The 14,158-nt window shown below is 36.9% G+C and overlaps 1 protein-coding gene across 10 annotated transcripts in view; it reads left to right on the forward strand.

The window, feature by feature from the left end:
- The window catches only part of UTRN (utrophin), a 497,383-nt gene that overhangs the window by 152,828 nt on the left and 330,397 nt on the right, over window positions 1-14,158 (forward strand). For all 10 annotated transcript variants that reach the window (XM_049113409.1, XM_025422487.3, XM_025422483.3 and 7 more), the window contains 4 exons: window positions 1,763-2,004; window positions 2,167-2,347; window positions 4,738-4,883; window positions 5,552-5,764. In XM_049113409.1, the coding sequence (XP_048969366.1) occupies window positions 1,763-2,004; window positions 2,167-2,347; window positions 4,738-4,883; window positions 5,552-5,764 (782 nt within the window). The remainder of the gene's footprint in view (window positions 1-1,762; window positions 2,005-2,166; window positions 2,348-4,737; window positions 4,884-5,551; window positions 5,765-14,158) is intronic.

Genomic DNA, 14,158 nt, shown 5'->3' on the forward strand with positions numbered 1-14,158 from the left:
TACTACTTGATGTCTATCCAACTTACAATATCTTAAGCTTAGAGGAAGGAAGATTTAAATTTTGAGAATTGGTTTGAAGAGGCAAAATGAATGAATTGTGATGTATTATCAGTGAATAACTACCTCTTCCTTGTTTTCTAGATGAGTGGTGATATTTTCCATCTCAAAATTTTACCAGTTTATTTTCATTTTTTTTTAAAGATTTTATTTATTTATTCATGAGAAACACAGAAAGAGAGGCAGAGACATAGGCAGAGGGAGAAGCAGGCTCCCAGCAAGGAGCCTGATGCAGGACTTGATCCCAGGACCCCAGGATCACACCCTGAGCTAAAGGCAGACGCTCAACTGCTGGGCCCTCAGGTGGCCCCAGATTTTAGCAGTTTAATCCTTCTTTATTGTTTAGCACAAATTACCCTGACATGAATGTAAAGTGGCTGATGTTATACCTTTTGCCCTCTTAGAATATAAATGACCTGACAGAAGCAGAGCCTGGATCACCATTGTTCAGTTGGGTTGTTAGGAAAATGGTGAATTGTTTTGTTTATGACCCTATTAATAGAGATAAATGAACTTGGACGTGGTGTGAACGATTTGCTTGGGCCTAATATTCTATAACCTGTATGATGCTGGCTAGTGAACCTCAGCAACTGACATGGGTGGTGTATTCAGATTATGTCGTGTCATGTTTGCATTTCTAATTTTCAGTGGATACAGTGTGTTGTAGTATTTTAAAAATTGCATCGGCTGTGGATCATAAGTGACCTTTTGTTTTACATGCCATTTTATTCCTTAGAGCTCTTATTACCCTGATTTCAATCGCATCTATTTACAAAGCACCATTCTTTTTTCCCCTCCTACTCAAATAATAAAGATGGTAAGCCCATTCTTTCAACATGCATGCCCTCCTAAGGAGATAAAGATTCCTTTGTAGATTTTCTATACTTTTTCATAGTTATTTTCAGTGATTTGGTGTATTTCATATTAAGGGAAGGACTGTGATAAAACTTATTATTACATATAACTATTATTTCTCCGACCATATTTTACCTTTCAAATATATGAGACAAAATTGTAAGATTTCAGTAATAAACATAATGGCATTTTTTTCCCTGTTGTGTTTCTGAAGTAGATCGTCTTACCACTGTGTTGATATTTTCGTATTTTCTGGTCAATGTGTGGCATGCCCAATAGGCTTGCTAATACCTCTTGGGCCTGGCTGCTGGCTAGGTGCTCCTACACTCAACAGGTTGCTCCATGCACTAGTTCTTGCCATCCATTTTGCAATTCTTATGACACTGTGGTTTGGTCACCAAAGAATCTTTTGAGCTCCTCAATTGTTTAGCCAAATGTCTTTTTTTGTGATGATAGAAGGTTTACCTTCTTACCTCAGAACTTCAGACAAGTCTACATAATTCATTATATTTCCCTGCTTCTGTCTAGAAGCTAGCAAAGTGATACAGTGCACATACTCTATATAAGAAGCCATGGTTGCAGCTCCACTGATGTGCCTTTTGTGATGGCAGTACTACTCCTGAATTGCTATTTCAAGCTCCCCCTCTCCCGTCTCAGCCAGAGAATGAAGCATAGTTATTCTTAACGGCATCATTATAATTTTGTTGTTATGTTAGAAGGGACTTAAGGAAGTGATCATTATATGTGACATCACCTCATTATTTTGAATAGGCTAGAATGTTTATAACAAATTCAAAACAAGTTTTATAATAACATATGTAGTGTCTGCTTATTTTTTATGTCTGCATAGAGGGTATTCCTACAGAAGAAATAAAAAATGTTCTGGAGAAGGTGTTCTCAGAATGGAAGGATATATCACAGCATTTGGAAGATCTGGCAAGAAAAATTCAGCTACAGGAAGATATAAATGCTTACTTTAAGCAGCTTGATGATCTCGAAAAGATCGTAAAGACAAAGGAGGAGTGGGTAAAACACACTCCCTTTTTAGAAGCTCCTCAGCGGCCCTTGCCAAGTTTGAAGGACTCCTGTCAGGTAAAGAAAGAATCATCCAGAACATGAAAGCATTCTCTGCCTAGTCCTGTATTTAAAGAATGCTACTTTTATTATGAACTTTAGGTTAATGCTGCTCTGATTAACTTTCTGTGAGGATAGTTATCTTCAATGAGTTCCGTGACCCAATTTTCTCTTTTGTAGCGGGAGTTGACAGATCTCCTGGGCCTCCACCCCAAGATTGAAATGGCGCGTGCCTATTGCTTAGCTCTGAAGTCTCGGCCTTTGGCTCCAGATTTTGTCCAGCAGGGCTTCGAGAGCCTTCTGGGCCGTTACCAAGCTGTGCGACAGGAGTTAGAGCATCGTCAGCAACAGCTGGAGAATGGTAAACCCATTCTTTTGGCTTTCTTATTAGATGACTCTACTATCTTCTCTCTCAGTTTGCTGTAATTAAAAAATTACCCTTGATATTTAGACAAAGAGCACACTTGCTTGTTTTGCACCAGCCACATTTTGTTTTCCTCTGTGCCTGCTACTGTTCGGGGTCTTAAAGTATATTCTTAATATTCCTTGGATTCACACTTCTTTAGAAAAGTACAAACAGCTTTCACCTGCTCTAAAATCATGCTACTAGGACATAATAATTTTTTTAAAGGATATAATAATTTTTAAGGAGTTTTTTTAGAGGGTGCTGTTCTTCCCTTTTATTGAAGGAGGCCGGCTAATATCAATACTAGTAGGGCTAAAAAGAATGATCACTTCTGTTTGCTCAGAATGGTTCAGGTTTTGGCAATACCTTTTCCTCTTAGAAAAGAAATTATGTTTATCTTTCAGAGTCTGAAATTATTTATGTATTTATTTATTTACTTACTTATTAGAGGGAGGGAGGGGCTGGCGGGGGGAGACAGAGAGAGAATATCTTAAGTACGTTCCATGCTGGGCTCAATGTGGGGCTTGATCTTACAACCCTGAGATCATGACCTGAGCTAACATCAAGATTCAGATGCCTAACTGACTAAGCCACCCAGGCGCCCCTCAATGTCTGAAAAATTTTAAAGAATTTTTACTTTTGGAATAAACCTGAGTTTGGCAAGTTAACTGTTAACTGTTTTGAGAGCTCATTTCTCATATGTTCTGGGTTTTTTTTTTTTTTTGTCCTTACCTATCATATAAGTCAGGAATTGTGTTGTATTATGTAATGTTATGGGTAATGCATGTTAAAAAGCTGTATGTTGAACCATACCCTTCTTGTAACAAATGTAGATTGTGTAATAACTTGTAGGAATCTATATGTGTACGTGATAAGCAAATATGTCATGTCTTTCTTCTGGAAAGGGTTTTGGACACCATGCTTTTTTGTTCATTGAATTTAGTTACCCTAAGGTGTAAAATAAATGTTTGAGAGTATTGCTTTTCAAATTTACTCTTATAAAACATGCCTTCATATCGATCCTTGTCAAAAACAAAAGTATATTTTGTAATAGTAAATTGAAAAAGCAGTACACTGAAACATCTATTTAACATTACAACACAGTTCCCAACCTGAAACTGAAAAAAAAGTTCAAAATCTATTTTTTTTTGTTTTTTTAATTGTGGTAAAATATGTATAACATAAAATTTATTATTTTAACCATTGCTTTATTTATTTTTTAAAGTTTATTACTTAAGTAATCTCTACACCCAGCAGGAGGCTCAAACTCACGATCACAAGATCAAGAGTCGCATTCTTCTCCAACTGAGCCCGCCAGGCACCCCATATTGTAACCATTTTAAAGTGTAGAGTGCAGTAGTGTTAAATATATGTGCAACTGCTCTCCAGAAGTTTTTCATCTTGTGAAAGTGAAACTCTGTACCTATTAAACAACAGCTCTTCACTTCCTCCTTCCTCCAGCCCTTGGCAACCACCATTCTACTTTCTGTTCCCATGAGTTTGACTCTTCTAGATACCTCATATAGGTGGAATCATGCAGCACTTTTTATTTGTGACTTAGTGTAACGTCCTCAAAGTTCATCTATGTGGGCAGCATGTTGTCAGAATTTCCTTCCTTTTTAAGGATGAATAATATTCTATTGTATGTAGTCTACTGCATTTTATTTCTCCATCCCTTTGTCGAGGGCATTTGGTGGTTGTGACTAATGCTGCTAATTTCTTAACGTTTGCTTCTCGTTGGTCTCACATCTTTGTATTCCAGATCATCTTACTTCCTTTCCACACAAGTGTTGCTTGTTTGTGATTTTTACCTTAATGATAGAGACACACACATTCCAACTGCCTTCTGCAGTCAGTACCTCTCATAGGACCTGCCATAGCTGGGCTGTGGCTTTCTGGAAATGCCCACCACTCTGTAAATGGCGGTTTGTCTACCCACTTGAGCTCAGAGGAAGACTGGTTGGGGGGATCCTGGTTTTCTTTTATTCTTTGTGTAGCTACTAGGGAAAAGGAGATTATATGAGACAAAAGAAACATTGTAGTACGATTTTTAGAGAGACATTTCATCATGTCTCATCATCATTTTTCAAATAAAGAAAAAATGATAGTGAGTTAGTTAATATTTCAAACATCAACCCCCAGGAATGAAGTCACTGTCTGACTCTCAGAAATGCCAATGGAATGATTTGTCATAGCAGCTAACAGAGGCCCTTCTAACTTTTAATTGTGGAGTTTAACTTATTAGGTATTAAGATTCACTTATATAGAGAAGATTAATGGTATGTATATAATAATATAAGGTTCCTAAAATTATTTTCTAAAAGTAAGTATTTTTAAATAAACAGAACTGAAGAGCCAACCTGGACGTGCATATTTGGAAACATTGAAAACACTGAAAAATACACTGAATGATTCAGAAAGTAAGGCCCAGACATCTTTGAATGTCTTGAATGATCTTACAAAGTTGGAGAAGGCCCTTCAGGAAAAAAAGGTAATATATATTTTTAGGTCTTAGAAGTCTGGTGTCATTTTAAATACCTCCTGTCACTTATTTTGAAATGTTTTTTTCCAGCTATTTAAAAAATAGTAGTCATTTTTGGTCAAAATTGGTCAAAAGTTCCTTATAGTTTAAAGGTTAGTTACAATAATGTAGTACCTTGGCTAAAAGAAGAGATACTTATTGAATACCACTAATAGAATAAAAGTGTATTTTCTCCTTCTACTGTAATTAGTCTAGAATTCCCAACCTGTTCATAATCTGCTAAAATATCTTTAATAAAATGAATATCACTGGAATTGATGTGTTCTTTCTTCTGTGTTGAATAAAAATGCTTATCTGGTTATTTAGGATATATGACTCTGCATTATTTCATCATACAAAACAGATCAGCCATTGAGCCCTGCACACACTTGATCCTCACTGAGTGCATTGTTTTACTGGATTTTAGTGTAGAGAATATATTATTTCTGGCCCACACACAACTCATGAAGGGAAAGCTTTAACTTTTTTTGGTTATGTGTATTTTTTTCATGATTTTTGTACAATTCTTTTTTAATTGAATACTTTTTAAAAAGTGACAGGCTTTTTATAGCCCATATTATTACGTCTGTACAGACAAATTATTGTGCATATTTTTAATCTTTAAAATTTTTTTCCAGGCCCTTGATGAAATCCTTGAGAATCAGAGACCTACATTATATACACTTGCAGAAGAAACAAAGGCTTTGGAGAAAACTGTTTCTCCAGATGTAGAAAAAATGTATAAGCAAGAATTTGATGATGTTCAGGGAAAGTGGAATAAACTAAAGGTCAAGGTTTCCAAAGATCTGCATTTGCTTGAAGAAATTACCTCCAAACTCAGAGCTTTTGAGGTAAATCCAGAGCTAATGGTGTGTAAGTTTATTAGAGAACAAAGTGGTAATTTATCAAATAAGACTCTAGTGTCTATTATTTGGATATTTTTCATTCTTTCATTTCCCATATTTATTATGTGTGTAAGTTGGGATTTCTAACTTGCTTTTGATGTGCTGGAAAACACACTTATTTGCTTTTTCTTTGCAAATGGGCTTATTTGTAGAGGTGAACTGGATCTTGAAGATAAGAGAAAATTACTTAAAACTGGTCAAAGTAATGTTTCAGGGATGCAGAGTTTGCGTGATATTCAGACTGGTGATTAGATTGCAGGGGAACTTTGTCGGAGTGGTAAAATTGCCCAGGTAGTAGCAGACGGCTGAGTCCTTGAAGCTGGTGTTTGAAGACTTTAGACATTTGGAGATAAAAATCTGAACTAGACCATCGATAAACAGTGTCCAATTGGGAAAGCAGGTCATTTGAGGAACATGAAAGTCAGAAGTAGGATCCTTTGCTACATCTGAAAATGCCCACGGATGAAACAGTGATAAAGTTCCAGACGAAAGAACAAAGGTTAGAAAGTAAGGAGAAAGTAATAAAAGTCAATTTCAGATAAGCTAAGATTTTAACATTTCACCTGTGAGGAATATGGAGAAGTGGTCTTGAGCAAATTGTCTGGTTTTCTCCTAGGAAAGGTTGGGAGGAAGAATGAATCAATCGGACTCTTTGCCCTATTTTCCTGGTCTCTCCTTACTTTGGTATTTTGTGTTGTATCTCATGATAGACTTTTGGTTTCATGCCTGGCAAAGAGAAGGCACTCAAGAAATATTTTTCAGTGAATGAAATGAAATTAGTAATAGGAGATTTAAATTTGGATATGTATATATATCCAACATTAATTAATAGCTAATATAATGTTATGTATATATTTGGATTTAGATTCTAAGAGATTAGATGAGACTTTATATAGATATATGTATTTCATATATACATGAGAGTTTGTGTAAAGGATGATGTTAAAAAAGTGAAAAGATTGAGAATGAAGACAAAATTCATGAAAATGATGTTTTAAAAATCAAAATCAGGGAACATGTGGTAGGAGAGGGGTGGGTAGACTGTACAGATCCGTGTGAAGATATCAAGAAAGATGAGACAAGTGGAGCATGGTGACTGCTAAAATTAGAGGGAGACTTTTTGCCCCATTGGACAGCTGTAGTGAATGACCAGGAAAATAAAGATGGTGACATTTCTGTGTGTGTGTGTGTGTGTGTGTGTGTGTGTGTGTGTGTGTGGTGCTAGTAGAAGGAACTTTTTTTTTCCTAAGTGCCAACTGCAGTTCTCTACCAAAACTGAGATCTCCTTAGAATAAAGCTTGATTTTTGAAGAGGGGTGTGTTATGTGTTGCTTAGTATTTTTGAATCATTTAATTTGTGTGAGCCGATCCACTTCCCCTTATGTGTCTTCAGGTGTAGTTTTTCCCAACTTCAAAAACCATAATTACTCTTATTCATGATCGTAAAATTTGTGGTTATGGTCCAAGCACTTGTTACCAGTGGTTCTCAGCCAGGGGTGATTTTGCCACCCCTACCCCTCCACCCCACCCCACCCCACACCCCCCTCCAGGACATTTGTTAATGTTCGGAGATGTTTTTTGGTTGTCACAACTGTGGAGGGAAGGGGGTATGCTATTGGCTTCTCATGGGTAGAGGCCAGAGTCACAGCTAATGCATAAGACCTCCCCCACAACAAAAGACTTTTCTGACCCTAAATGTCAATAGTGTGAAGGTGGAGCAATATTCGATTAAATATTTCTCATCTTTTCAAAAGAGCAGTGCTTTGTTTTCAATTTAAATCTAAGATGTAGTTAAGAGAAATTTACGGGTGAAGATTAACCCAAAGGTTATTAATCTTTTGACTCTCAGAAGTGTATTTTGGGGTTACCTAAGTGTGTGCCAGTATTTAAATATGGAATTTTTAAAAAATATGAAATTTAAAGAGAATAAAGAGTGTTCCAAAACACAAAAGAGAGTCCTGTGGCTATAGTAATCCAGCCTTAGGCTTTAGTGGGTTGTTATACTAATGTAGCAAACCCAGGCACTTAGAGTGGCCAGTTGGAATATATGCCAAATTCATTCCATGATAAATAACCAATATTTAAATTTTTTTGTAATCACAGTAGCAGATTGATAATGTCCAGCTATTCTTTCTTGATAATGTCCAGCTATTCTTTCTTTATTTTTTAACTACAAGATTGTTGATAGTCTGTGTGTATTTCCTAACTGTGCAACTTCTTTATTGAAATATGTTTTTTTTTATTATAAAGAAAACTTTTACTCCTTTATTTGCTTTGCTTTGAAGGCATTGCTTGTTACTTAACTACTTACAATTCACTTAGGAAACCTTAATTTTTCACCAAAGCTAGTTACAAATAAATATTCTTTAGAGGTTAGCATTGTTTCCCTTCAGTGACCTGATGTACAGTTTTCTAGCCATTTAAGTTCTATTTGTCTTTAAGGCATGAAGCACAGTAGGTTTTTTTTTTTTAATTTATTTATGATAGTCACACAGAGAGAGAGACAGAGACAGAGACACAGGCAGAGGGAGAAGCAGGCTCCATGCACCGGTAGCCCGACGTGGGATTCGATCCCAGGTCTCCAGGATCACGCCCTGGGCCAAAGGCAGGCGCCAAACCGCTGCGCCACCCAGGGATCCCCACAGTAGGTTTTTGATTCAGTGTGTTGGTTTAGGATGATGTTTCTTAGGAGAAAAGTGATTGATTTGTTTATTTTTAAAATGCATTTTTAACTATATAACTAATACATAGAGGCTGGTTGTTGTGAAGAAATTGAATAATAGAGAAGTATTAGAGTGAACATTTAGACTTCCCTGCCCCTCCCCCAATACCATTTCCTTTCCTTTTTTTTTTTTTAAATTTTTTTATTTATTTATGATAGTCACACAGAGAGAAAGAGAGAGAGAGGCAGAGACATAGGCAGAGGGAGAAGCAGCCTCCATGCACCAGGAGCCCGACGTGGGACTCAATCCCGGGTCTCCAGGATCGCGCCCTGGGCCAAAGGCAGGCGCTAAACCGCTGCGCCACCCAGGGATCCCACCATTTCCTTTCCTGAAGGCATCTAATATTAATAATGGGTCCCAAGAAGACACAAAGAAATGGGAAGACGTTCCATGCTCATGGATTTAAAGAAAAATTTTGTCAAAATGTCTATACTGCCCAAAGCAACCTACACATTTAATGTGGTCCCTATCAAAATTACAACAGTGGTTTTCACAGAACTAGAACAAACAAATCTAATATTTGTATGGAATCACAAAAGACCCTGAATAGCAAAGCAATCTTAAAAAAGAAAAGCAAAGCTGAAGGTATCACAATTCTGGACTTCAGGTTAAATAACAAATATCGTCATGTGACACGAAAATAGACACATAGATCAGTGGCACAGAGTAGAAAGCCCAGAAATAAACTCACAATTACTTATGATCAGTTAATCCTCAACAAGGCAGAAAAGAATATGCTATGGGAAAAAGACCATTTCTTCAACAAACGGTGTTGGGAAAACTGGACAACATGCAAAAGAACGAAACTGGACCACTTGCTTACACCATACACAAAAATAAATTCAAAATGGATTAAAGACCTAAATGTGAGGTCTCAAACCATAAAAATCCTAGAAGAGAACATAGGCAGTAACCTCTTTGACATCAGTATAGCAAGTTCTTTCTAGGTAGGTTTCTAGGGAAACAAAAGCAAAAATAAACTTTGAGACTACATCAAAATAAAGAGCTTTTTGCATAGCAAAGGAAACCATCAACAAAACTAAAAGGCAAACTATGGAATGGGAAAAGATGTTTGCAAATGACATATATGATAAAATGTTATTATAGGAAATACATAAACTTAAAAACTCAACACCCCAAAAATGAATAATCCAATTAAAAATGGAAGAATATATGAACAGACTTCTCTCCCAAGAAGTCATCCAGATGGCCAACAGACACATGAACAGATTATTAACATCACTTACATCAGGGAAATGCAAATGAAAACTGCAATGAGATATCACCTCACACACCTGTTAGAATGGCTGTGCTCAACAACACAACAACACAAGGTGATGAGATGATGTAGAGAAAAGGGAGCACTGTGCACTGTTGGTGGGAATGCAAACCAGTGCAGCCACCGTGGAAAACAAAATGGGAGTTTCCTTAAAAAGTTAGAAGTAAAACTACTCTATGATCCAGCAATTGCATTACTGGGTATTTACCCAAAGAATACAAAAATACTAATGCAAAGAGATAATGTACTCTGGTGTTTATAGTAGCATTATTTACAATAGACAAGATATGGAAGCAGTCCAAGTGTCCATTGACTGATAACTGGATAAAGAAGATGTATGAATACACACAAATACACACACACACACGCACATACACACAGTGGAGTATTACATAGCCATAAAAAGAATGAAATCTTGCTATTTGCAATGACATGGATGGAGTGAGAGAGTATAATGCTAAGCAAAATAAGTCAGAGAAAGACAAATACCATATGATTTCACTGGAATTTAAGAAAAAAACCAAATGAGCAAAGAGAAAAAGAGACAAACCAATTGTAGAGTGCAAACTGATGGCCACCAGAGGGGAGAGGGGTGAGGAGATGGGTGAAATAGGTGATAGGGATGAAGGAGGGCACTTGGGATGAGCAGGGGGTGATGTATGGAAGTGTTGAATCACTAGATTAAAAAAAGGGGAACTTTCTGGGGGTTAACAGATTCCAGTCCAATAGAAAAGCTCATGAATGTTACCAATTCTAATAATTTTTTTCACCTAATAGAAATGAATGATGTTGGAGCTCCATGAGGGTGGGTTGGTTATTTATTTATTTATTTATTTATTTATTTATTTATTTATTTATTTATTTTCATGAGGGATATTTAAATAGCACACAAATATATGAGCTTGGAGTGTGAATCCCAGTACTGCTAATGATGGTGCCTTTCATTGGCACAGCATACTTCAGCTTCGAAAGTATTTCATAGCTACGTGCTTACTTTTTCCTGCCATTCTACGGTACTTATAAAAACATCTTTTTGTTTGTTGGTGTGCAAATTTTAGTTTTCTGTTACTTGTTGGCAAATAGGGTTTTTTTCATCTGCCTCTATTTCCTTTGTCTTCATGGCTGGTTTCTCTGTACAGTTGGAGATTTGGCCTGCGTATTCATATTCAGTGTTATAAGTTCTTAAATTCTTTTTTTATCTATACCATGCCAAAGTAATGACCTCAGTTCCTGTACTTAGGAATTAAAATGTTAATTGGTATTTTAAAAACTACTTCACAGAAAATCCTCCCACTCCTTCCAGGCAGCAAAACATTTAAAAATACATGAATATTAATATTTTCATTATTGATTTTACTTGATTTTTTAATGAATTATGGGGATTAAATATTATAAACTTTTAGGAGGCTGGTTGTATATCTCTCATCACCAGTAATGGTATCTTTGCATTTGGGAGCTATGGGTGTTTTGTATTGTTTGTTGCTTCTTTTTTCTTCCTCAAGATCTGTGATGTGGTATAACTGCAAATTGTGAAACAATTCATGAGGCCCACACAAAACTCTGTCTTATGTTTATCACCGTTTCGATAGCCTCTCCCTGCTGTGTTCAGACTCCCATAGAGTCCCTTGCCCTGATAATCCCATTGCACTTTAAAGCTGGCTCTCATTTCCAGTCTCTTCCCTCTCGAATTCGACTTCCCCAGTGGTGCCAGAGTTCTGCTTCTGGAAAGGATCTGGTTGTCTTTGCCGTGGTGATAGGGTGCATTCACATCGTCTCCTAGCTCCTGCTTCCTCCTTGCCCTGAAGCCCTTCCTGCAGCGCCACCCCCTGCCTCTCCCCTCCTTCATGAGCTGAGTCTGGCGAGGAAACAGTGTCTTGGATCACCAAAACCACATTGGACAATTTCTCCGGAAATGTCACTTCCTTGCTAGGAATTCACATCTTCTGAGCTCACCCTTTAAGAGTAAGCTTGTTCTACAGTGTTCTGTCTTGCTCACCACCATCCCCACGGCTAATTATTCCCTCCTCTGTGATTCTACTACACACTGTTGACACCTTCCCAAACCCTCATCTCAGACCAGCTTTTATTAAAATGAGACCTGTGTGTGTCTCTCCTCCCCCAGAATGGAGTTCTTTGACTACAGGAGCCTTGTGTGGCCAACAGCAAGTAAGTGGATGTGAAGTAATTGCTTTGTAGGTGCCTATAGACATCTCTACAGATGCATTTCTCTCCTGAGGTTGGATCTGTAAAGTATAGATGGACCACACATGGAAGGACCCTATGTCATCAGATCCCTGTAGTCAGTCGCTGACCAGTTGGATGGGCTCTGACCCAGGGTGTGGAAGAGGCTATGCCGGACCTCTGAGACATGCAGAATCTGGCTTTGAAATTACTGTAGAAAGAATTTCAGAGTAAACACACATTGGTCATATCTTGTTAAGAGTGACCTGAAATAAGGCTGATTTAACTCTTTCTAGGTAATATATGATTGATATAGTGATCTTATAAAGTTTTTTCTTTTCTTTCTCATTTTGAATGCATTTTAGTTTATTTTTTATTTTTATTTTTTTGCATTTTTTTGGGTTTTTTTGCATTTTAGTTTAAAAGGGAGTATTGGTGCATTCTAAACCTTAGATTTAAGAATTCTTCTTAGTTTCAGGTAATTAATGTTGTAGTGATGTCATCATGGCTCTTCCCTATTAAATGAAGGGACACTTTTTAAAGAGTATTTTTGAGGTGCATGAGTGAAATAGAAACCTCATTATGTTAAATTACTGTTTTAATTCTGGTTTCACACTTGCCTCTGTCTTGGGTTAGAAGTTGCTTAAAAAGCTGTGGACATTCCAACAGATGGGGAAGGAGCAAAATGAAATGCCAAGAATTTAGCCGTCAACAAAATCTTGGGAGGTAGTTGTGTACTTTGGAATCTCATTGTCTTAAATCCAGAGCTACCAAGCTTCAGATTTCCTCCATCTCTAGCTCAGGGGCTAGGCTGGGAGTTTTAGGGTTCAAGGAGTTATTTTCATGACCCTGCATTCCATTTATGTAACCAGCAGCTTGTATCGCCCATCTCAGATATGTACAAATCCGTGCTTTTGAGCAGTGATGGTCAGTGTACAATTTTGGCCCTTCTAAAACTTAAATTTTTGATACTTTGGTTTTCAAAATACCCTTAGTCATTTTATATTTGTATCAGAATTTGCAAATATAAATAAGAATGAGAAATGGTTGCCCTAGGTTAGTACTTACAGTTTATTTACTTTGTGCGTATGAAATAATGGCAGATATTTATTTTAGAAGTTTACTGGGATTTTAAAATGTTTTACATTGCTTCAAAAGAGATGAGGTCCCCTAAAGGAGAGAGAACATTAGAAATTATCCAATTCTTATATATATTAGAATATATATGACATATATATAATTCAGAACATATATGTAATATATAATATATTATTCAGAACATGTAATATATATATGTAATGTATATGTGTGTATTCTGCAAATGGATGGAGGTGGAGAAAAAATACTTGTTATTGTACATAGAAACTCATAAGTGTGTAAGCTGAGTGATTTTTTAATGTGCAGAGAGGTACTTTTCATGGGAGCTCTTGCACTTTCTTTGGAATTTCTTTCTTGTATGATTGATTTAAAGATGAGCAGACTTTGGGTATTTTTTTTTTAAAGCATAGGAAATACTTGCCACAGGTAGACTGAGACAATATTGTCTTTCTGGGGAAGAAGAGGTATTGGAGGGTGGAGCAGAGCTCCCTGTCTCCCACACTTACCTGCACACAAGCTGTAGCTAGTATTGATCTTACTAATCTATTAACCCTTCCATATGGTGTGGCCACAGGGTGGAGATCCTGTGAGAATCTGCTGCCACCAGGAATTTCTAAAGTTCAGGCCTTCCCTCATTTACTGGGTTTCCTTCTGCTGAGCTGAATTCAGAAGATCTAGTAGGTCTTCCAAACAGTTGCTTTTAAACACCAATAGAATAGAACAAGGATTAATGCTGGCAACAGTTAAAAACATTACACTGATTCATGCCAGCATGTACTCTCCCTGGCCACTCATTCCTAAACTTGGAAGTGGTAGCTCTTTATGGGTTCATCTTGATAATAAAGCACTTGGTTTTATAGATCTTAGTAATAATAGCATTTACTGCATGCCTGCTTTGTACCAGACCCTGTCCAAACATTATCTTTGTTTTTCAGAACAACCAGGCGAGCTGGTTGTTATTATTCCTATTTCATAGATGAGCTGCTGAGCCTCAAAGAAGAGAAATTAGTTTCTCAAGACCTTGTGACTGGTGAGGTGCTGACCTTGGTATTCACACTTT

The sequence above is a fragment of the Canis lupus genome, chromosome 1 (assembly GCF_003254725.2).
Source record: "Canis lupus dingo isolate Sandy chromosome 1, ASM325472v2, whole genome shotgun sequence".
In the NCBI taxonomy this organism is placed as follows: Eukaryota; Metazoa; Chordata; class Mammalia; order Carnivora; family Canidae; genus Canis; species Canis lupus.